This window comes from Misgurnus anguillicaudatus, chromosome 18 (genome assembly GCF_027580225.2).
Source record: "Misgurnus anguillicaudatus chromosome 18, ASM2758022v2, whole genome shotgun sequence".
In the NCBI taxonomy this organism is placed as follows: Eukaryota; Metazoa; Chordata; class Actinopteri; order Cypriniformes; family Cobitidae; genus Misgurnus; species Misgurnus anguillicaudatus.
This window is the reverse complement of record NC_073354.2, coordinates 25,679,529-25,703,004: the sequence shown is the minus strand read 5'-3', so window position 1 is coordinate 25,703,004 and position 23,476 is coordinate 25,679,529. Positions and strand designations below refer to the sequence as shown.

Genomic DNA, 23,476 nt, shown 5'->3' with positions numbered 1-23,476 from the left:
TTATAAAGGGATGGACATGGTCAGAAACAATGCTCAGGTAAGCCATGGCATTTAAACGATGCCCAATTGGCACTAAGGGGCCTAAAGTGTGCCAAGAAACATCCCCCGCACCATTACACCATTGCATGAATGAGAAATTAAACAGGTGTTCCTAATAATTCTTTAGTTGAGTGTATAAATATATTTTTATTTATACATTTCATTTAGCACATTTCATTTTTTTTTTACTTTTGTAATACATTTCAGCACTGTTTCACTTTAAGTGTCATGTTTGTTTTTATCCAGTATCCATTTTAAAATCGGTCGATTAATCAGTTATTGGCAAGTACGGACTAACCTAAATCCACTATCGGTCAACCTCTGAAACTAACTTTTGTAAGACTTCTGTAAATAATAAATGAAAAATACTTGTATAACAGAGTGTAGCTAAAACACACAGTAAAAATGAATTATTTGTGACATGAAACTTGTGACCTGCTGTGTTGTCTAAACGATTTTATGCTCGCTTATTCTCTCGCATGTGACACCCTGATCATACACAAATGTAGAGATTGATTTGTATGCAAACTTTATAATGAAAATTCATTTTCTATAGCGGATTGTCTTTTAAGTGCGTTTTAAGTAAAAGTGCTATATGCGAGTTTGAGCTTTACTCATCAACCCTATTTGCTGATTCACTTTTATTTGCTGATATTATTGTTGTGCATTCACCCTCATGAAATTTAACACTCATATGACTTTGTGCTGCACTTTCTTTTTTTCTGCACAATGACAGTGAAGTCTCTAACTTTCTGCTTAACCTTTGTGTTTCACTGATATAAAGCATATCATATGGGTTTGGTACAAACATGAGGGTCAGTAAATGATAAGAGAATTACATTTTTAGGTTTAAAATCTCTCTGTGGATTTAAGAGGAAGAGTGATTCGGAAAAGGCATCCTGACAAGGTTTAAAGGGAGATTAGGTGTTAGTCACCATGGAAACGGCTAGATTCAATTCTATGTGCCGAGAGCAGACAAGCAGATGATGAGTCATCACAGCTAGCATACGCACAAAAATGCGCAACACTATTACTTACAACCCCCTTCAGCCCCTAAAAGAAGAAGGTCATCCATAATTCAAGCGTTTTGCTGAAATAGTTTTTTCTTTGCGTTCAAATTTTTCTGCTTCTCCCCCAACCCTTTGCAGTCCTGTCTTATTCTTTTCATTTCTCCGCATCACACCTCCATCTCTGCACCAGCAAGTCAGTTCTTTTATGGATGTTTCAAAGGTTATTTAGGACAGGCAATACCATTTATTTTATTGCTCACATATTCTGCTATAAGGTCACTGAACCTAAATGTAGAGATTTTGTTTTGTTTCATCAAATAATAACTGAATGCATAAAGGGATTTACTGCTTAAATGACACTTTGGATGAAAACATCTCTTGAATGCATACATTTAATTAAATAAGAGTATAGTTAAGTTTGATGTAGATTTCTTCTTTCACAGGGTGTTATCTGTGGACAGCAGTGTTCAAGATGCACAGTTACTTCTCTCATTTATTAAGACCAGTGAGGTAAGACCCAAACCCCCTGTGAAAATACTAAAATAAAAATGTGACCCTGGACCACAAAATCAGTCATATGGGTAATTTTTTTTATTGAGATATATGCATCATCAATTAACTTATTTTATTGTCTTAACTAATTGTATTGTCTAATGCTTATTTACAGCACATTGGTCAGCAGTTTAAATAGTGCTTTTCTGTTTGTTTTTTTGGATTTTGCATATTACAGTATACATACAAGAACATATAATGAAAAATAATAAGTAACATAAAATAACATAAAAAAAGGAAGATGGATGGACATAAAATTACATTTCAAAGAAAAATAGTACAATCAGAATGAATGATAATAGATCACTGTTCTGGTTTGAGGATATCCACAAAGGGTTGCCATACTTTTTGGAATTGCCATTGGGATTTATGGTCCAGGGAACGTATCCTTTCCAATTGGATAACATGGAACAGTTCACTCCAGACTTTGAAACATGGGGGATCTGGTGATTTCCAGTTTACAAGTATTGCCTTTTTTGCAAGAGTCATTCCCATCAGTAGGGATTTTTGCTGCGAATTTGGGAGAGTGTTTAATGTCTCAAAAGTTCCAAGAATTGCCAGATTGTGATCTGGCTTAACCTCCTGTTGAAATACTTTTGAGAAAAGCAGTCCAGCAGTCCAGAACTGAAACAATTTAAATAGTGCTTTATAAATAAAATGACATTGACATCTGAAAGCTGAATAAATTAGCTTTTTTCATTGGTGTTTGGTTTGTTAAGATAGGACAATATTTGGCCGAGATACAACTATTTGAAAATCTCAAATATTTGGAAAAAAATCTAAATATTGAAATAAAAGTTTTGATGTTTTTTTATGTTTTTCTAACGATTTTTGGCATAAATGAAAAATCAATCATTTTGACCCATGCAATGTATTTTTTGTCTACCAGTGCTGCTTAAGACTTTTTTGCCGTCTAGGGTCACAGATATGGTCACACATTAACTTTTGCCTAGTCATGCATTTACAGGATTAAGTGATGTATGAAAATCCCTGTTGTTAATATCTTTTAAAAGGGAAAAGTGCTTTAACGTCCTACGACCCTAGCTTTGGTTTGTCTTTTTTTCAGATTTCTTCCAGCTATTTTGGGGTTAGGAAGAACCAATAAATATAATAACCCAATATTTTTCATTGAACATGAAGCAGTAATTGTCCACATTTGTGTACAACAGGTTCTAGTTACACAAAATTAAGTATTATGGTGCAAACAACAAACAAAATTTCATGTCCATGTATGTGGACATCCAGGTCGTAGGAGGTTAATGGACTACAGAATTACTTTTTATCTTTTGTTTAATCAGACAACCAAAAAGTTTAAGATCAACAAAGCGTTTGATTATGCAAGACATGTGCATTGAGCAGTACTATGCATTAAAAGAAGCGCCTTCTGGTTTCAGATTGCTGCTATGGAGCCACGGTTCACCGCCAGGGACCTGTTTGATTGCCTGTCCCAGCAGGAATACAGGTTAGTTCAGAGTCACGTCAGATTGAGAAAGCACTTAAACACATCAGCTTATCTGTATCTCACAGATGTTATAACCGGCTACGTGCGCGACGCGGCCCATTCTGTTCAGTCCGCACGGCCGCCTCCCACAGAACAGAAAGCAGTTTGAGCCAAAGCTCGGCTGTTCAGTGCTAGTTTCGGCAGGTCTCAGCAGGTGTATGCCGTCTCGTAGGAAATTCGAGTTTCCATTTTACAGTTCCTTATTGCATCACAAGCCTCGTCAAACCTTAGAGAAAACTCCTAGACCTCATGCCTGGCAATTCAGATAAGCGATGGTTGCCTGGCAAAGCAAATCAGTTCATGCTTTATAAGGCCTCCTGTGGGATAAAGCTCCTCACGACCCATTTATGGAAACAAAACGTCCAGAAAAACATAATTGTTATGATGTCACAACCACAATAACAAGCACATTAACACGCGCCAGTGATGTCATAGCAGGCAAATTGGCAGGGATATGGGCTGTATTCAAAAGGCTTTCTCATGTCACAGCCTAATATTTGACCGATATTGTTGCTTTTTTCAGTTGAGCATTCTGACATTGCACTGCATTCTGTGCACTAATGTGACTCTTGTGTAATACCAGGTTGTGCTATCTATATCACACTTTTCTAGCAATGTCCAAAGTGTGTTTTTAATGATATAGCACCTTTAGTCCCCTGAGATGTTTACCAGAATACACATTACTGGTAAATATATTTCCCAATGTATTCCCATCAGAGTATTTGGTGTGTCAGTGGAATTACCTGTGCTTTATCCGGAAGTTAGAACACAGACATAAAGCATCTACACTGAAAATAATGATTCATTGAATTTAATACATTTTTTTAAGGTAAGTGGTTGCAATCAATTTATTTAAGCTACATTTAAACAAAAGTTTTATATTTTATTTTACTTTACTAATCTTTTTTGTTTAAATGTAGCTTAAATAAATTGATTGCAACAACTTACCTTAAAAAATTGATTAAATTCAATGAATCATTTTTTTCAGTGTAGTTTCACATCCTCAGTGTGCTGATGTAATAAGCCTCTAGGCTTTTGTACTGTATAATGGTATTAATTATATAAAAAAAGAAGTAATTGCACTTGTCAGTATTCGGATTTGCATTAGGGTGTGATTTTTATGTTAGTAAAGAAGAGACTGTGATTAAGCGGGAACCGACATGTCATGCCAGAGGATCTTTGTGCCAGACAGGATGGCAGGGTTTCTGCAATAATAGCCTGCACATTTCAGATTTCTGCACACCAGATTTCTTTTAAATAACATTTGAATGTGATTCCGAGCGAGACCAAGCAGGCAGTGAGACAGAAAATGTAACTCGAATACTTTTTAAATGATGAGGTTTATTAAAATGATAATGCATCTGGAGATGGAAACTAAATGTGTGTAACAGTGCATAACTTGTGCATCTGCAAGGGCACAATAGAAGGCAGGGAGGAGTTCAGTTACTTGGAGATACATGTTTTCCCAAATTGTCCAATTTGTTTTCTTGTGCATGGACTGTTTCACATATTACCTGCCTACCCTGATATTCTTGTTTTGATGTTCTTGTTTGAGCAAAACCTTGAGCTATAATTGCAATTTGGCTAGATTTCTAGGAGCACAATTAAAAATGTTGGGGTCAAGTTGTTTGACTGTAACATTAATGTCACAGTGCACATTGCTTTAATTTAAAGCAACTTACAAGGTCCATTCAAGGTACTGTTTGTTCCCTGGGTATCGATCTTTTCTTCTAAAGTAACATATGAAGAGTTTGGTTCCAAAACGCGTTAAACGGCATTTAAAAAATATGAATTACTGCCAAAATCAGTATTGTATCAGGTCAATATTTAAAAGTAAATACTTAATTTTACGCAAATACCAATGTCCGCCGTGTTATTCTGTCATCTTTTACCCCTTTTTCCTAAACGCGATAAACGCCACTCCGTCTTTTCTGCAGAATGCAATTACTCCGCTCAACAAATCACAGTGCACCATTCCACACATTGTAAACAATAATGGCGGCGTGTTAAATACACACAGGGCTCGTACACACTGCAAACTTTCGGGAGTGACAACCGCATTAAAATGCGGGAGTGAATCCCCTAAATGTTCGTTTCAAGTCTGTACGGAACAAGACTCACTCCCAATGTGATGATTGACACAGAGATAACCATAGGAATGTTCTGCCATTTCGCGTGCTTATCACTCACAGCTTTGACCAAAATAATAACAGCATTGTGTTTTGCAATAAACCTCCGTCTTGGCATTGTGTATTTTACGCTTTGTGAGGCTGCTTCACAGCGCGGAGCGTGTCTTGCAGTGTTGCCAGGTCCTCGTCTTTTTTGTACGTAAATACCGTTTTGGCGCTTAACCGTTTATGGCTTTTGGCTTATGAAGCGATCAAGTTTTTTGTGTTAATAAAGTGTGGTGCCGTTCCCAATATTTTGATCTTTGAGGTAAAGCATTTAGATTTATTTTGGTTTATTATTGGATTTTTCTTGTTCGCTGTTTTTTTAATGCAAGATCTGGCAACACTAGTCAGCAAACGCTTGTGCCTCTGTCATTTTTTGAACCGCGCATACAGAAGACTTTTTCCTCTTCTAAGCATTAATTTTTTTCAGAAGAGAGACCTGTCCTGTTTATGATGAACGTTTAAACACTTGATTAACTCTTTCACCGCCAGCATTTTTAAAAAAAGTTGCCAGCCAGCGCCAGCGTTTTTCATGATTTTCACCAAAGTTTAATGCCTTCCAGAAAATTTTCTTCTTCAAATATCTAAACATACAATATACCAAATGAAAAAGAAGACCCTCTGCTTTCAAACAAAAAAAATGTTTCATCCTACCTTGAGTAGTTCTTTTGTAATCAGCTTTTGAATATGGGTAGGTTTCTGCAAAAACACCACATTTTGAGCAAAAAGCAGAGATAATTCCATGTTTGTGATGGACTTTTCATAGAGATCCCATTCAGAGCGATCTTTAAAACAGACACGAACATGCAGCAGCTTGCCAGAGGGCAATACTTCCGGGTTTAAAAAGTTGCGGAAGGGCGCCTCCTAGTGGATAATAGCGGTATTGCGGAAAGACGGAAATACTGGTCATTGGCGGGGAAGCGTTTTCTCTTGATTGACGAGATATCTCGTCAATGGCGGGGAAAGAGTTAACTACTAGTTGTTCAGTTCGGTTATGTACACACTGTGCAGAGTTTTTGTAAATTCGGTTGTCACTACCTGCATTTTGCGGGAGTTAATTCGTTTGTAGAATGCGGTTGTGAGTCTCATAAATTACTGAACTGTGTGTGTACAGAACAGGATTAAGCATTAAAAGGTGAAGTAACAACCGAATTAATATGCAGTGTGTACGGGACCAAAACAGTTTTTATAATACATCTTTGAAAATCAAATTATGGATTTGAATTTTTTATGTTTTTATAACCTAAAGATGCTATGTGAAAGTTTGTAACAGAAAATAGTGGTTTTCATCTTGTCACTTTCTTTGGTTTAGAAAACACGTTTTTACCGAAATTAGTCAAAATGGATTTATTGCGTTTTGGAACCAAACTCTTCATATAATGTTATTAACACATTAAAATATGAGCTAGGGGAATAGATTAAAATGTCAACTGGCTGAGCATTGCGTTAAGGTTAAGGATTCGATTCCCAGAGAACATGCATACTGATATAAAGTATTGCTTGAATGCATTGGAAGTAGCTTTGGGTAAAAGCGTCTGCCAAATTCGTTAATGTAACGTAATATAATTTACAAAAAATAATGCTTTAAAAAAATCTGTGGATTATTATTCTTACATATTTAAATAGATTTAAAGAAGGGGTCTTTAAACAGCATAAACTACTTCTATGAATTAGCCTGTATAAATGTGACCCTGTCTGTGAAATCCAGACTAAAGTCTCATCATCTGTTTATCAGTTTGATTTTAATCATTGATTTAACATTGATTTCAATCTTAGCCATGACCTTACTCAGTCAATAGTGAAGATATCAAGGTTATATTTTCACTAAATGTTCTTTACCTTGTATAGAATGATTTTATGTTGAAAACACTAAATCACACTTTAGCTGGGTTTTCACAGGCATGGTCCCAAATATGCTTATGCCTCTTAGGACAGGTCACACCTTGTAGGACATATTGGCTAAAGCTTGTGTGATTCATCTTGCTTTACAAATATTGCACATAAAATGAATTACTTCATGGTACTTCCAGAAGGTTACTAGGCAACATCCACGTGACCTAATCAATATTCAGTCAGTATACCATATTTGGAGTGCATTAGGACAAACGCAAAGCATACGTGTTGAAAAACGGCTAGACGGAGTGCAGTGGGATGGAACAGAACGAAAGGGAGGTTAGTCACACTAAAATCATTTTCCGCATTGGAACACATTCAGGTGTTTCACAGTTAAATGCTCACATTGTAGGGTTCAGACGTGCGTATATACACAGCTGCAAGCCAATGTAGTTAAATTACGGTTTATTAATACGTCTCTTGTTTGTAATGATTGATTAAACAGTCACATTTCGAAGAATAACACTTCAGACTTTGACTTTCAGCTTTTGTTTGTCAAAGATCAGTAAGGTTATGTCTTCAGGGCCAGAGAAGGAGGTATTGATTAACCTTACCAGCTAAGCATAGCTATACACTCGCGCTGACACAATCCTGGATCGATTGACAGCTGATCGTTGGTGGTTACGTACCTCAGTTGGGTCAACCAGCCGTAACATTCATCAACTCAATGACCTTATTTCATGCACCAATGCACGTGTTTCAATCCTTTAATGGGCTTGTTTTATAATTTTACATACTGTATGGTGAAGTTTATTCTGAATCCATTTTAACTGCTGTTAGTGTGTTACTGTTTAAGCATAAACAACATCTCCAAAGTTACAATCCTCAAAGTTTAATTTTACTTCTAAAAAAAAAATACAGCAAATGGCTGGATTGCCTAAAACTACGCTTGTTTCCGGGAACACATGGCAAAGGGGGCTTTTACTTAGAAAACTCCCGATGTTACAATGCTCAAAGTTTTACCCTAAACTTTGACCTAATCCACAAGTTTGCAAAACTCTTAGGCCACCATGCCAGAATTAGATATGTTGTTTTTGCAATGTTATAGTGATCATATATAATTGTTTCTCAGTCTCTTTAATAGAATACATCCAGAAAATACAGGAAATGTGTATATAATATTAAAAACTTATATAAAAAATATAAAAATTTAAACTGATGTGTCTAGTTTTTAGACTAAACTCCTCTTCCACTTGATAAATAGCAGGAAGCTGCAGGATCTCTTAAATTTAAATAAAATTAAATCCTAATTTCAAATGTTAAAGAAATTAGTCTTTTTACTTCATTATGCTCAAAAACGCTTAAGATGTGTTTAGTGCCAAGAGAGGTCACACTAAACACAGACGATGCCTAAAGAAGACATTTAATTTTTTAATTTTTTTTGTACATATTTTTTGTATTTTCTGTTTGTATCTTAATAAAATAGATTGAACTATAAATATGGATGGACGTTAAAACTTATAAAACAAGTCTGGTGGTGGTGGCCTAAGACTTTTGCACAGTACTTTATATCCATTTATATGTAAATTATATATAATAGTATTTTTTGCATGAAGGAACATTTTAATGTATTGTTTCCAAACTTAAATAATTGACTTTATAGTCGACTTTCACAATTTAATTACCTTCACTTTTTCTGCTGAAATTTTCTGGAGACCTCATTGGGCCTAAACCCCTGTTTGTAGGGATAGTTTACCAAAAAATGTAAATTCTGTAATTATTTATTTACACTCAAGTTGTTCCCGACCTGTATAAATTCATTTGTTCTGCTGAACATAAATAAAGACATTTTGAAAAACAGAATTGGGGCACCATTGACTTCCATTGTTTTATTTTTTCCTACTATGAAAGTCAATGGTGCCCCAGATCTGCATGGTTACATGGTTACTTTTGTGTTCAGCAGAACAAAGAAATGTATGATATATGCAGGTTTGAGGGTTAACTTGAGGGTAAGTAAAAAATCACAGAATTTGAGTTTTGGGTGATCTATCCCTTTAAAGATCTCATTCTTTCTGTGTTTTTGAAGCTTTGATTGTGTTTACAGTGCGCAATATAACATGTTTTCATGTTTCACTTGTAAAAAAACACATTATTTTTCAGACAATTTACTCTGTATAGCGCTGTTTACACTGTCCTCAAAACGGGCTGATGTCTTCCTTATTCTGTGAAGTCCCTTCTTCATAAATACGTATCGAGTTCTGATTGTTTGTTTAGTGTGTTGTGGTAAGTTTGGTTTAATTTTATGCTTGATTAATTTCTCACTTTTGAGATGAATGTGCCGGCTCAAATTTGCCTATAAAAAGGCAAATTTGACACACCTATTAAAAATGGCGAACATCAAGAACTCTGAAAAGTTCCACATTAAAGCACTTCAGAATGATGGATGGTCTTTGAGACACATAGACAGGTGGTCTAATAAATTTGTTAAAGGGACACTTCTCTTTTTTTTGAAAATGTGCTCATTTTCCAGCTCCCCTAGAGTTAAACATTTGATTTTTACTGTTTTGGAATCCACTCAGCTGATCTCCGGGTCTGGCGCTACCAGTTCTAGCATAGCTTAGCACAACCCATTGAATCGGATTAGACCATTAGCATCGCGCTTAAAAATAACCAAAGAGTTTTGATATTTTTCCTATTTAAAACTTGACTCTTCTGTAGTTGTGTACTAAAACTGACGGAAAATTAAAAGTTGTGATTTTCTAGTTCGATATGGCTAGTAACTATGCTCTCATCCTGCCTAATAATCAAGGACTTTGCTGCTGTAACATGGCTGCAGGAGGCGCAATGATATTGCGCAGCAGCCTAAAATACTCCCCTTAGTATCTTTCAATAGCAGGGGACTATTTTTGGGCACTATGTGGTGTCATTGCGCCTCCTGCATCCATGTTATGGCAGCAAAGTCCTTGATTATTATGCCAAAATGAGAATATAGTTAGCCATATCTACCTAGAAAATCACAACTTTTAATTTTCTGTTGGTCTTAGTACACAATGTAACTACAGAAGTTTTAATGTAACTACAGAAGTTTTAAATAGGAAAATATCGAAACTCTTTGGTTATTTTTGGGCGCGATGTTAATGGTCTGGTCAGATTCAATGGATTGTGCTAAGATTGTGCAAATGGTGGCGCCAGACCCGGGGATCAGCTGAATGGATTCCAAAACGTTAAGAATTAAAAAGCTGGAAAATTAGCATATATTTCAAAAAAGTGGAGTGTCCCTTTAAGCACTGTACATTGCGCATACTGCACATATATCACTGATTATCAGTTGGTTGATTGTAGCCTATTACATAATACGCCTCCTCAGCTTTCGTTTACTGAACATCTCATAACTTTACAGTAGAATGGGTCATGTGACATCAATAAAAGTTTATGTTATGTGATCTCATGTGATATTGATTTGTGGGCTTAAGATTCCTGAAATTGAACTGAGGGCCTGTTTACAGGCCCTTGCCCTTGTATTTGGATCTGACCTGAGTATTATATATTCATAAGCAAACAGACAAGAAAGATCATTCACACTTGCTAGTTGCATGCATATCAAATGCTTCTCGTGACCTTTTGTGATCAGGTTTCAAAGAGAAGGTTTGACTGGATTTCATTACAACATACGTCACTCACTAAAGGTGTGATACGTTGCATAGTGTTTCTCACAGATTTACGTCAATTGTGGTTTGAGCAAAAGAAGATATTTTAATAAATGTTGGTACCACAAAGCCTCATGTAATTTTGTAAAGTTTATTGCACAAATGTAAATGTTTAACACAAATGCAATGTGGTCAGACACGACGTTTGCCTGTGTTTTGATTAATCTGATTACAAAAGGTTTGGTATGTAGCACCTGTTGTGTATTTTATACATCATTATTCCACAGTCTTCCAAATGGGATCTTATTACCTGATGCAAACACATTCTGAGAGCAGTCTAAGCACAGTATATGCTTAGTGCTGCCAGAATGACTTTGTTATTCATTGTAATTTGTTCATGAGCATCTTGTCTCTAGGTGCTGGATCTCTCAGCAGGGATTCATATCTAGCAACCGGAGCTGTCAACACTGCCAGAGCTTTTGTCTAAAGATGTGATCAGTTTTGCAGTCTTGTTTTCAAGTGAGCGCTGTTGCTGTGCTATTGTGATTTGTTTTTTATTTGTTAAGGATTGGCTTCATATAGCATTCACTGTGCTGTTCAGTGTCCTGTTCGCTAGTGAAGGGAAGCTGTCCTAGTGTTGTATGGTTGCCATGGCAGCACAGTTGTCAAGTGGGTGATCGCAAGGCGGGAGGAATTTAATACAGATCACTGAGCAGTCTAGATTTTATGCTTGAAAGTGAAGATTTGTAACATTTGGTTTCGACAAAACCAAGGTTACAACCACAAAAAGTGTCACTTTTTCTTCTAAGAATGTAGCATGTCCAAATGTGAAGATCAGTAGATGCTGAAGTTTAACACCTTGGCCTTTCTCTCATAATTTACCCACCCTCATGCCATCCCAGATGTATTTGACTTAATTTTTTTAGGACATAAAATAATAATTTTGTATTATAATACTGTCATGTTATCTTCTTATTTGCTATCTAAAAAAGTTGAGGTACATACACATTCTTTCTGATCCCATTTTTAAACCCTAGTTAGTGTGTAATGTTGCTATAATAAAATAAATAATACCTGTAACATGATAAAGCTCAAAGTTCACTGCCAGACTATTTATTTTCTTTAACAGAATTCGTCTTTCAAAGCCTACAGCGAATGGCGGGTTTGGACTATAGCCATCTAAGCTAAGCTGCTATTGAATCACAACACACTAAACAAACTACACAATCAGAACTCGTTACGTATTTCTGAAGGAGGGACTTATAGAACAAGAAAAACATCAGCCTGTTTTTAGGACAGTGAAAACAGCGCTATACGGATGAGTAAATTGTGTGAAAAATACTGCATTTTTTTACACGTGAAACATGAACACATGTTATATTGCACACTGTAAACACAATCAAAGCTTCAAAAACGCAGAAAGAACGGGACCTTTAAAGTAATCCATATGACTCCAGTGGGTTAATATATATCTACTGAAGAAAACGATACGTTTGTGATAGAAAACGATTCATATCGTGTGCTTATTTAGCGATCAGTACATCATGCATAGGCGCCGATCCCGTGGGGGCTCGAGACCTCAAGCACCCTTCGAAGTGGCAGAGCACCCACAGAAAAACGCCATATGCTCAATTCATTTGAATCAAAAACCTCTTGAAATTAGGGAGCATGTCTGATTGGTGAATCTCGCAAGTTGCAATATTTACAATGCTTAAAAAAGCCAACTAAGGGGTGCTACCTTCCTTTTTAAAGTGCTTGGGCATTCTCGTAGCATCTGCTGTTGCTAAGCAACCTTGTCTCAAGCACCCATTGACAGAAAAAGTAATCGACGCCTTTGATGTCATGTATGTAAACAAACTGATCAGCTTAAATATGGTGATGTGTCGATAACCTCAAATCTCATTGGTTTTTGCATGTCTCATGATGAAGCGTGCATAAGGGCCGATTGACATTTCGCGTCTTTTGAACGCTCGTTATTTCAAATGTAGGTACACGGTATGCGCGCTCATAATGGTATGCGCGCTCAATATTTAGTGCGACGCACTAATTTTTTTCAGGTGTGTCTGCACTGCATCGAGTTAAAATATTTCAACTTTTTAGAATGGCGCAAGCGCACCGCAGGGCATGTGACAAGAACCAACAGACGGTCGCAGTTTCCACGCGGATTTCGACACGAAATGTGAACCGCCCCTAATTCTACGTACACACCAAACGCGTGGCATCATGTTACTCGTTCTAGATTCTCGCGGGATTTAACTTCATGTCATGCGAATTTTTCTCTTTGAGGCGAATAGCGCGTGTTTTCGCGGCAAACGCACCGACCATACCGCGTCATTCGCAACGCCCCCTGCAAGGACGCGTCTGATTGCATCTTTGCATTGACTTTGTATGTAATCTACTCGCAAAAATTGTTGAACTCACGTCTGGTGTGAACCCACAGTAATGCTATGTGTACACACCAAACGCATTGCTCGCTCTAGATTACTCACGGGATTTAACTTTGTGTTATTTGTGCACATTTTTCGCTTGAATTGAATATTTTCAACTTGCGCGAAGGCGCGTTTAAGGCGAATAGCGCTTGTTTTTGCTGCAATAGCGCTGCCCAATTCGCATCATTCGCAAGGACGCATCTGATTGCGTCTTTGCATTGACTTTTTTTATCTACATGCGCAAATCGTCAAACTCGCGTTTGGTGTGTATGCCCCATAAGACATATTATTTTTTACCTTTTGTGCCTTTATTTTTGATCGGTAAATGTAGTTAACAAACCATCAAGCCTGGATCCTAGTGAGCAAACATCTCTAATATATCCGCAGTACGTGCACAGCCCACTGCACTACGGCTCTGACGAACAGGGTGTTTTTTGTATCCGAATGTTTCTTTCTCCATTCTATTTAAAGACACCGAACGATCCATGTCCAGACTTGCTCTTTTTTTCCACGTTACCCTCCATTACATAAACAGACTGGTTGGTGAGGAGGGTGTACATCAGGGAAGGACAAGTGCATGAACTTCTTTCAGTTCTTTTGCTGTTGTTGTCACGTAACGCTCATTGGGGAGCACAAGAAACAACAAGCAGGAACAGGTTAAAGAGCAAGGGAGCGATGGGAGTGGATGGAGAATGAGAAAGACAGTATACAGAAAAAAACACAATAATAGGCTTCATTCCAGCAGTAAAACACAGTACCAGTGTGAGAAAGCTGACGGTCTGTGTGACTCTGAGTCAGAGAATTGTCAATTGTATAAATGCCTGCTGCTTTCCCTTTGAAAGAATCACACTAGTATTACACATCGGGAACAAGTTTGTGTTTGTCAGTTTGTCTGCACTTCCTGTACTGTAGATAAATAGACTTCGTGTCATCTCACAGTGAGGCATTCTGTTCATTTGCCATTTAAGATACTTTAATGTAGTAGTTGATGCTGTAGCTATTTTTGTGTAAAGTCCCTAAATATTCTTATCTGCAAAGTCATTTCTTTACCCCCTTCTTTCGACCTCTTCCTGCGTACAAGACATCCCCTTCCTGTTTGTAACCTCGCAATGTGGGACGGAAGTTATCCTGTGTGAAGTGAAATAGGGCAAATAAGGACATTTAAATACGGTCTATTAAGATAAAATCTTTGTTTTGTGAGCTGATGAAGGACTTCATCATTTCTGCATCTATTTTGGTTTGCATTGATTTGCAATCAATTAAATTAAAGGGACACTCCACTTTTTTTGAAAATAGGCTCAATTTCCAGTTCCCCTAGAGTTAAACATTTGAGTTTTACCGTTTTGGAATCTATTCAGACGAACTCTGGGTCTAGCGGTACCACTTTTAGCATAGCTTAGCACAATCCATTGAATCTGATTAGCCCATTAGCATCGCGCTCAAAAATAAAAAAAGTTTGGATATTTTTCCTATTTAAAACTTGACTCTTCTGTAGTTACATCGTGTACTAAGACCAACGGAAAATTAAAAGTTGTGATTTTCTACGCAGATATGGCTAATAACTATACTCTCATTCTGGCATAATAATCAAAGACTTTGCTGCCATAACATGGCTGCAGAAGGCGCAATGATATTACGCATCGCCCGAAAATATCCCCTTGGTAACTTTCAATAGCAGGGGACTATTTTCAGGCACTGTGTAATATCATTGCGCCTGCTGCAGCCATGTTATGGCAGCAAAGTCCTTGATCATCTGTCTTAGTACACGATGTAACTACAGAAGAGTCAAGTTTTAAATAGGAAAAATATCGAAACTCTTAAGTTAGTTTTGAGGGCGATACTAATAGTCCAATCAAATTCAACAGATTATGCTAAGCTATGCTAAAAGTGGTACCGCCAGGGTCTCAAGACATGTTTGTCTGGTTAAATTTAAAACATTTATTAATACTTGCATGACATAATACAATATAACTTATTATTAACAGTAGGGCTGCATAACGAATAATCGCAACTAATCGTTTGCAGAATAAAAGTTTTTGTTTACATTACAGAAGTGTGTGTACTGTGTATAATAATTATATATATATAAATATACACACACATTTATGTATAACTTTAAGAAAAATATATATTTATATGTAAGGTATATTAATTATATATAAATATAAAAATGTATATACACATGTAAATATTTCTTAAATATATACATGCATGTGTGTGTATTTATATATACATAATTATTATATACAGTATACACACTTATATAACGTAAACAAAAACTTTTATTCTGCAAAAGATTAGTCTCGATTAATCGTTATGCAGCCCTAATTAACAGTGAGTTGTTATATAGATAGCCCTAATTTGATAATGACCTATATTGTGTTGTCATTTCATTGTTTTTTATTTTATTTTTTATATTCCGTGTCTTCTCAAAATCCATAAAACTGTTATTTAGCTCACAGGGCAGAAACTTGTTCTAGTTTCTTTCACATGATTGTTAAAATGTCTGAGGATGGATATTCGTTTCTTCTATTTTGGCCTTGGAAACATTGTAGAAAAATGGTATCTTACTGTGTGTTTGTGTCCTTAGGGAGAAGCTGCGTGTGGGTGCTGCACAATTGTCTGAACTGAGTGCAAATTTGGATCACTGTGCTGCTGCTTTAAACTCCTGGACCTTATAAGGATCCAAATCTTCATGTTTGGACCCATCTAGCAGTCTAAAAAGCCTCCACATTGCCAACAAACAAGCATACATATTGTACTACCTTCCAGTGTTATAACCTGAGGGAAACAAAAATTTTATTTTATTTTAATTCTTCCATGTACATTACTGTATGCCCTGGTACACTGTGAAAAATAGGTGCTAAATAGCACTAAAAGCTCGTAATCACAGGGAACCATTTTTAGTGCTATGTAGCACCTATGAAGAACCATACCACTTATGGTTCTACAGAGCACAATATGGTATTACATAGGTGCTATGTGGCACTTAAATGGTTTCCCTAAGATAACGAGCCAGTGAACCACTTTTAGTGCTATTTTGCACCTTTCGTTTTTAGATGTAGGAAAATATGCAATGTTTAAGAGATTATTACAATTTTTTTATCTTTATGGTGGTACAATGTAAAAACAAACAGTGCTAAATAGCACTAAAAGTGGTTAACATAGGGAAACCATTTTAGGTATCATATAGCACATATGTAGCACCTGTATAGAACCATAAGGGGTGCTATAGTGGTGCAATATCACCCCGAATGGTTCTTCATAGGTGCTCCCCTATGATTACTAGCTCTTGTGCTATTTAGCAGCAATTTTGGGGGGAGAGTGTAGGAAGAATTGTTAAAAGGGACATTCCACTTTTTTAAATGTGCTCATTTTCCAGCTCTTCTGGAGTTGGACTTTGATTCTTGCAGTTTTGGAGTCCATTCGGCTGATCTCCGGGTCTGGCGCTGGCCCTTTTGGCATGGCTTGGCATAGTCCGTTGAATCTGATTGGACCATTGGCATCACGCTAGAAAGTGTCCGGGGATTTTCGGTATTTTTCCTGTTTGAAGCTTGTCTCTTCTGTGGTTGCATTGTGTGCTAAGACCGATGAAAAATTAAAAGTTGTGAATTTCTGTGCAGATATGGCTGGGAATTGTGCTCTCATTTTGGCATAGTGGTCGGTGACTTTGCTGATGTGGCATGGCTGCGGCAGGCGTGGTGATTGTTGCGCACTGCCCGAAAATAGTCCACTTGGTTACTTTCAAAGGTAGGGGACTATTTTCGGTCGTTGTGTGGTGTCTCTGCGCCTGCTGCAGCCATGTTGCATCATCGGGGTCCTTGATTATTGTGCCAGAATGGGAGTGTGGTCCTGACCATGTCTGCCTAGAAAATCACAGCTTTTGTTTTTCCGTCGGTCTTGGTGCACGATGTGGCTGCGGAGGAGTCAAGTTTTGAATGGGAAAAGTGTCGAAACTCTTTGGTTATTTTTTTGCCCAATGCTGGTGGTCTAGTCAGATTCAATGGATTGTGCTGGGCTATGCTGGGGGTGCTGGCGCCGGACCCGGAGATCGGCTGAATGGTTTCCAAGGCTGTATCAGGTGTTTAACTCTGGGGGAGCTGGAAAATGCATATTTTCAAAAAAAAAAGTGAAGTGTCCCTTTAATGTTCCACCTCTACCATTGATCAAACTCCTACTGTTATCTACAAGCTGTTCGGATTATTGGTTATTATTGTATTGCGTTAAAAGCAAAGTTGTCACCTCATCATTCTGTCTCGCACTGTATTACTCATCAGTTCTCTGAGACTTTCAATAATTAGTTAGTTACATGCCAAAATTTTCTTTCCTGCGCATCACTCTGGAAACTATCCTGAAATTGTTGTCTGCGTTTTTGTTTTGTGTTCTTCCACTGCATATGCAATACCAGCATCAGCCTCAGCAGTATAAATTCTGATTTACAATTTATGAAGTTTATTTGATTTATGTTTCTTCTGAATGACTTCTAGTTACTCTGAACAAGAACTGCATGTATTGTGTGAAGCAGCATGAATACTGAATATGTCTTACCTCACAATATCAACATATTCAGATAGCTACTTGGCAACAAGAATGTGAAGCTCTAAACCTATGCAGTTTTTTAAGTTTAGTAATTTTTTAAGTTTTAAGATATGTTTAACTTTTGCAATTGTTTGTAATAAAGTGTGAATAGTAAAAGAAGAGAATATATTTTTTCTTTACATCTATTTGCTTTTATGATTAAAACATGTTACTATTAATGATTTGATGTCATTTTTGTCACACACGTACCAAGATGTTAATCTGGGTTTCTGGTTTGTACAGCAGCACTGTGACATCACTACTTAAGAGCCCTTACAGGATTATGGAAAAGTGATGATATGCGCCTAGAGATTAAACCCTCAATGCTCAATGACGTACGCTGGAAAAAAGTTATGTCATTGAGGACATGATGGGACATAATTATGGCCTTGAAATTATTTAGATTTCATTTTACTCTTATGCCTTACACTCGGATATTCTGAAAATAAGTATTGTGCAAGATTTAGAATAAATCTGATTATGTCCATTGATGAGAGACAGTTTAGCAGTCATTTCACCATCTATGTTAGAATAACCTGAAGGTCATTTGCAACTTGCACAAGGTCTTATTTCAGTGGATACTCACTGCCGGAAAAGGCCTGTAATCCCACACTAGGATTTAACCTACTTTCTGACAGCAGGACTGACATGTGATATGTCTGGGATTAAGACAGGTATTTGTGAATGAACTATGGAAGAGGGATTGTTAGACAACTAATGTATGAATTTATCTGAGTCTGACTAATGTATATACAGGAAAAATAAACTCATATAGGTCAAAAGAATACTGCAGATCTAATGCAGAATCTATTGAGAAAATGTCACTGCTCATAAACATTTCCTACCTGCCATGAAAGTGAATTTTGCATATTTAGGCTTATAGACTATTTCAGCTGCAACAACATAAACAAACGGATTTTGTGGGCTAAACGCAACTTCTGGGAGAATTCCGCATAGAATCAGTATCAACAGAATCATTTTACAGAAGTTTATTTCTTATAACAAAATAAATGTACATAGGCTATAGCCTATATATCATACCTAATGCGTATCAACTATTAAACTAACGAGCTAACGTTATTGTGTAAAATTAATGTATAGCTAGGTCCTTGAATTCCTGCCTAGCTGCCAAACCTCTTGCTCGTCTCACATCGTCTTTAGCAAACCGAAACATTTTATTTTCGACAAGGTTGTTTCAGATAGCCACCAGCCAGACCGATAAATAACCGGAAGTTCAATTCGGTTCACGCGCGTAACGGCGACAACGCGTGTCCGTTAAAACTGTATAAAATGGAACAATTAACTGTTATTTGAAAATTTGCGCGCATGTCATGTCGCAGATATGCTGGAGGCTCAGTTGACGAGTCGTGCAGCACACGTTATGTTTTTGTTTATTATTTTGCTTGGATGGATTAATTGGAAAAAATTCACATAGGCTATTATACAGGACCATATGGACTTACTAGAGCTTTCTGCCAGGGAAATTTGGGAAATTCTCAGCGGAGTTCAACGTCAGTAGGAAACTCGAGTTATGACAGATTTTCTCAACTATAAACGGTTAGTCATATCTCTCTCCTCACCTCTACTAGAGCTGATTTAAATAATGTCGGGCTGTAAACGGGTTCAGGCTTTTAAAAAGCTGTCAATCTAAATGTACGTTCGGGTTCGGGCTGCATTCTGTCGGGCTCCGGTCATTTCGGGCCTAACTTTTAAGGCCCGATTACAGCTCTAACCTCTACTAGCTAGTTTTAGACTATCGCCTTACATTTAAAATAATAAGTTATATTTTATTATGTACAATGTTACAATTTCTTATAACGTTCAGCCAACGGACCAGTAAATCAGTTTAATTTACCCGCCAAAGTTTTACTTGCATTTGATAGTTTGGTTAAATTATTTACCATCATGGTGCAGTTTCCCGGACAGGGTTTTTCCTAGTCCCAGACTAAGATGCATGTTTGAGCTGCCTTATTTAGTGCCATGTTTTGTCTCAAGATGCACACCAGATTTTTTTTAAGGATTGTATGTAAAAACTACTTAAATGTAGGATGTCCTAATAACTAAGGCCTAGTCTTGTATTAATCTAACCATGTCCGGGAAACTGCTACATTGTGTTTAGCAATTTGACAATATTTTTACAATAAACTTTAGGGTTAAAACAGCAGTGCTTACGGTTAGATTAATTCAATTCAATTCAATTCAATTTTATTTATATAGCGCTTTTCACAATTTGGTAATTGTATCAAAGCAGCTTTACATAATAGATGCAGTGAAAAGCACAGAAAATCGACAGATAGCACAACATAATAAACGATAGCACAAGCAGTTAAATTTGCTACGGCTATAAATCAACATTATAAGCAAACATATTACTAATGTAACGTATAGAAGTTAAGCCCAAAAAGGCTGCCTCCCCGGGTTGAAAAACCCCCTAGGAGAAAAAAACCCCGGAATTTTAGCCGGGGAAGTAAAAAAAGTCATAGGAGGAAAAAACCCTTGGGAGGTATATATATATATATATACACATTGAAACGGAAGGAGATTAAGCGGAGATTAAGCGGAGATTAAGCGGGTTCTGCCGGTGGTCTTTGGTCAGGCATCAGCTGGACATCACGTTGAAGAACAGCTAGTAGATCAGTTGTGTGCCGACTTTCACATGTACCGGAACTGGATCTGTTTGTCTCGTCCTCGGGATCAAGGACGAGACAGGGAGAGAGAAACAAAATCTTATTAGCGTAGGGGCCGTTCACATAGAAAACAAGTGTCACACAGTAATGTGGTTTTAGTCAGCTCGGTTCCGGACAGGCTAACTATTGCTGGTTAAGTGTATTACATATAGTTGATGATTTTAGAAATGGAAACAGAACTCGTTTGACTAAGGCCAGAGGCCCCACTGCCGTCGTTAATGCTAACGTACAGTGGCAAACGGTTCTGTATGACATACTATTTTAAGGTCATGGGAAAAGGCCAAAATTGCAAGCCGGACATATTTGGCAGTTAAGACTCAATCGAAAACCAATTCAAAGTTTCAGCATGTTACTAAAGAGTATTAATGAGATTTACCATGCTTTGAAGTGTTGACGAAAAAAAAAAATGGTTTTAATTTATTCATTAATTTATTTATTTATTTGGTTGTACAAGCTAGCTATTAGGAGATAAGTACCATTGTTAAAACAACTATTTGAAAGCCTTGTTAAAGAGAAAAGTTTTAAGTCTAGATTTAAAGTTATCTACTGTCTCTGAGTTTCGGACGTCGGTTGGTAAATCATTCCATAGCTTAGGGGCTAAGTAGGAAAAGGATCTGCCACCTTTAGACACTTTTGATATTTTAGGGATAATTAAGAGGCCAGAATTTTGTGACCGCAATGCACGTGATGGATTGTATTCTGATAATAATTCTCTAAGATATAAGGGTGCTAGGCCATTTAAGGCTTTGTAGGTGATTAGTAATATTTTAAATTGTATACGATATGTAACTGGTAGCCAGTGTAAAGATGCCAGAATTGGGCTTATGCGGTCATACTTCTTAGTTCGAGTAAGAACTCTTGCAGAAGCGTTTTGAACTAGCTGAAGCTTGTTGACCTGTTTTGCATGGCATCCTCCGAGTAACGAGTTACAATAGTCTATTCTAGAGGTCATAAAAGCGTGGATAAGCTTCTCTGCATCTGATGCAGACAACATATGGCGTATTTTTGAGATATTTCTAAGGTGGAAGAATGCTGTGCGGCAGACATTGGAGATATGGCTGTCGAAGGATAAACTGCTGTCGAATATCACACCTAAATTCTTAACCGTGGAGGTTGGCACCACAGTGCAGCCATCTATGGGCAACTTGTAATCTGTCATATTATGTTTGTAGCGATTCGGTTCGATAACAAGTATCTCTGTCTTATTGGAGTTTAGCATAAGAAAGTTATGTGACATCCAGTCACTTATATCGCTGATGCAGTCTGATAGCTTAGAAAAATTTTGTGTTTCCCTAGGATGCGAGGAGATGTAAAGCTGTGTGTCATCTGCATAGCAGTGAAACTGTATGTTATGATTTCTGATAATATCTCCCAGAGGTAACATATATAACGAAAACAAAATAGGACCTAAAACTGATCCCTGCGGTACGCCGTATTTAACCAGGGAGTGATGTGACTCCTCCTCATTTACATAAACAAAGTGATAGCGATTGGTTAGATACGATCTGAACCAAGCTAGCGCCTGACCACTGATGCCAACATAGTTTCCTAGCCTATTAAGTAAGATTGTGTGATCTATTGTGTCAAAGGCTGCACTAAGGTCTAATAATATAAGGAGTGATATTTCACCACGGTCGGATGTTAGGAGAAGGTCATTTGTAACTCTAAGCAGCGCTGTCTCTGTGCTATGGTGGGGCCTGAATCCTGATTGGAACTTTTCATACGTACTATTATTTGCTAAGAATGTGCGTAGCTGGCTTGCCACTACCTTTTCTAAAATTTTGGAAAGAAAAGGGAGATTTGAGATTGGTCTAAAGTTATTTAGATCTCCCTGGTCAAGGTTTGGTTTTTTAATGAGCGGTCTAATAACTGCTAGTTTGAAAGTTGATGGAACGTAGCCTAATTCTAATGATGAGTTAAAGACATTTAATACTGGGTTAGACACTATAGGGAATACCTCTTTGAGTAATTTTGTGGGAACAGGGTCCAATATACAGGACGATGATTTGGATGATGCTACCAATTTAGATAGCTCATCTATTGTAGTAGGTTTAAATGACTCAAGATGTTCGTATGGTAGGCAAGCGTTAAATGTATTACTGGGTAGAGTGGTGGCTGCTTGGGTACCTACAATGTTTTCCCTAATAATCATAATTTTCTTAGTAAAGAAGTTCATGAAGTCGTTACTATTGTGTGGGAGTTTATTAGTGGGTTCTGTTTGTTCTTTATTTCTAGTCAGTTTCGCAACTGTGCTAAAGAGGAAGCGAGGGTTATTATGATTTTCTTTAATAAGATTGCTGAGATACGTAGATCTGGCGATTTATATTGCCTGTCTGTAGTGTTTAACACTCTCTTTCCATGCTGCACGCCATACCTCTAACTTTGTGCTTCTATAATTTCTTTCCATTTTTCTAGCAGCCTTTTTAAGGGCAGCGGTATGATGGTCGTACCATGGAGCTGGCGTTTTTTCTTTGATTCTCTTTTTTCGAATTGGAGCTACGGCATCCAATGTGTTAGAACAAATACTGTTCAGGTTTTCTATTACAATATCTAGATCTTCAGGGTTATCTGCTACATGTTTCATTTGGGACAGGTCTGGAAGAGTGCTAATAAAGTTATCTTTAGTGGTGGAAATTATTGTTCTGGCTAGTCGGTAGCGTATTGTAGATCGAGTGATCATATCTAGAAGTACCGTGTATGAGACAAGGCAATGGTCTGAAACTGCATCGCTCTAAGGTGATATCTCGATTTAATTAATATTGAGCCCGAGTGACAGAATTAAGTCTAATGTGTGCCTATGAGTATGCGTGGGCCCTGTCACGTTTTGTCTAATATTGAGAGAATTTAGAATATCCATAAATGCTAATCCTAATGTATCTGTTGGGTTATCAACATGTATATTAAAGTCACCAACGATAAGAGCTTTATCTACAGTGACTACGAGGTCAGACAGGAAATTTGATATTTCTTTAAGAAAATCTACATGATGGCCCGGAGGTCTATAGATTGTAGCAAGGACAAAAGAGAGC

The 23,476-nt window shown here is 37.2% G+C and overlaps 1 protein-coding gene across 5 annotated transcripts in view; it reads left to right on the top strand.

The window, feature by feature from the left end:
* Window positions 1-16,715, top strand: part of swt1 (SWT1 RNA endoribonuclease homolog) — a 32,246-nt gene extending 15,531 nt beyond the window's left edge. For 4 of the 5 annotated variants that reach the window (XM_073856186.1, XM_073856187.1, XM_073856188.1 and 1 more), the window contains 3 exons: window positions 1,493-1,559; window positions 2,996-3,063; window positions 15,773-16,715. In XM_073856186.1, the coding sequence (XP_073712287.1) occupies window positions 1,493-1,559; window positions 2,996-3,063; window positions 15,773-15,863 (226 nt within the window). In that variant the 3' untranslated portion in view covers window positions 15,864-16,715. The remainder of the gene's footprint in view (window positions 1-1,492; window positions 1,560-2,995; window positions 3,064-15,772) is intronic. The other variant, XM_055186127.2, reaches the window with a different exon arrangement.
* Window positions 16,716-23,476: the final 6,761 nt, after the last annotated feature.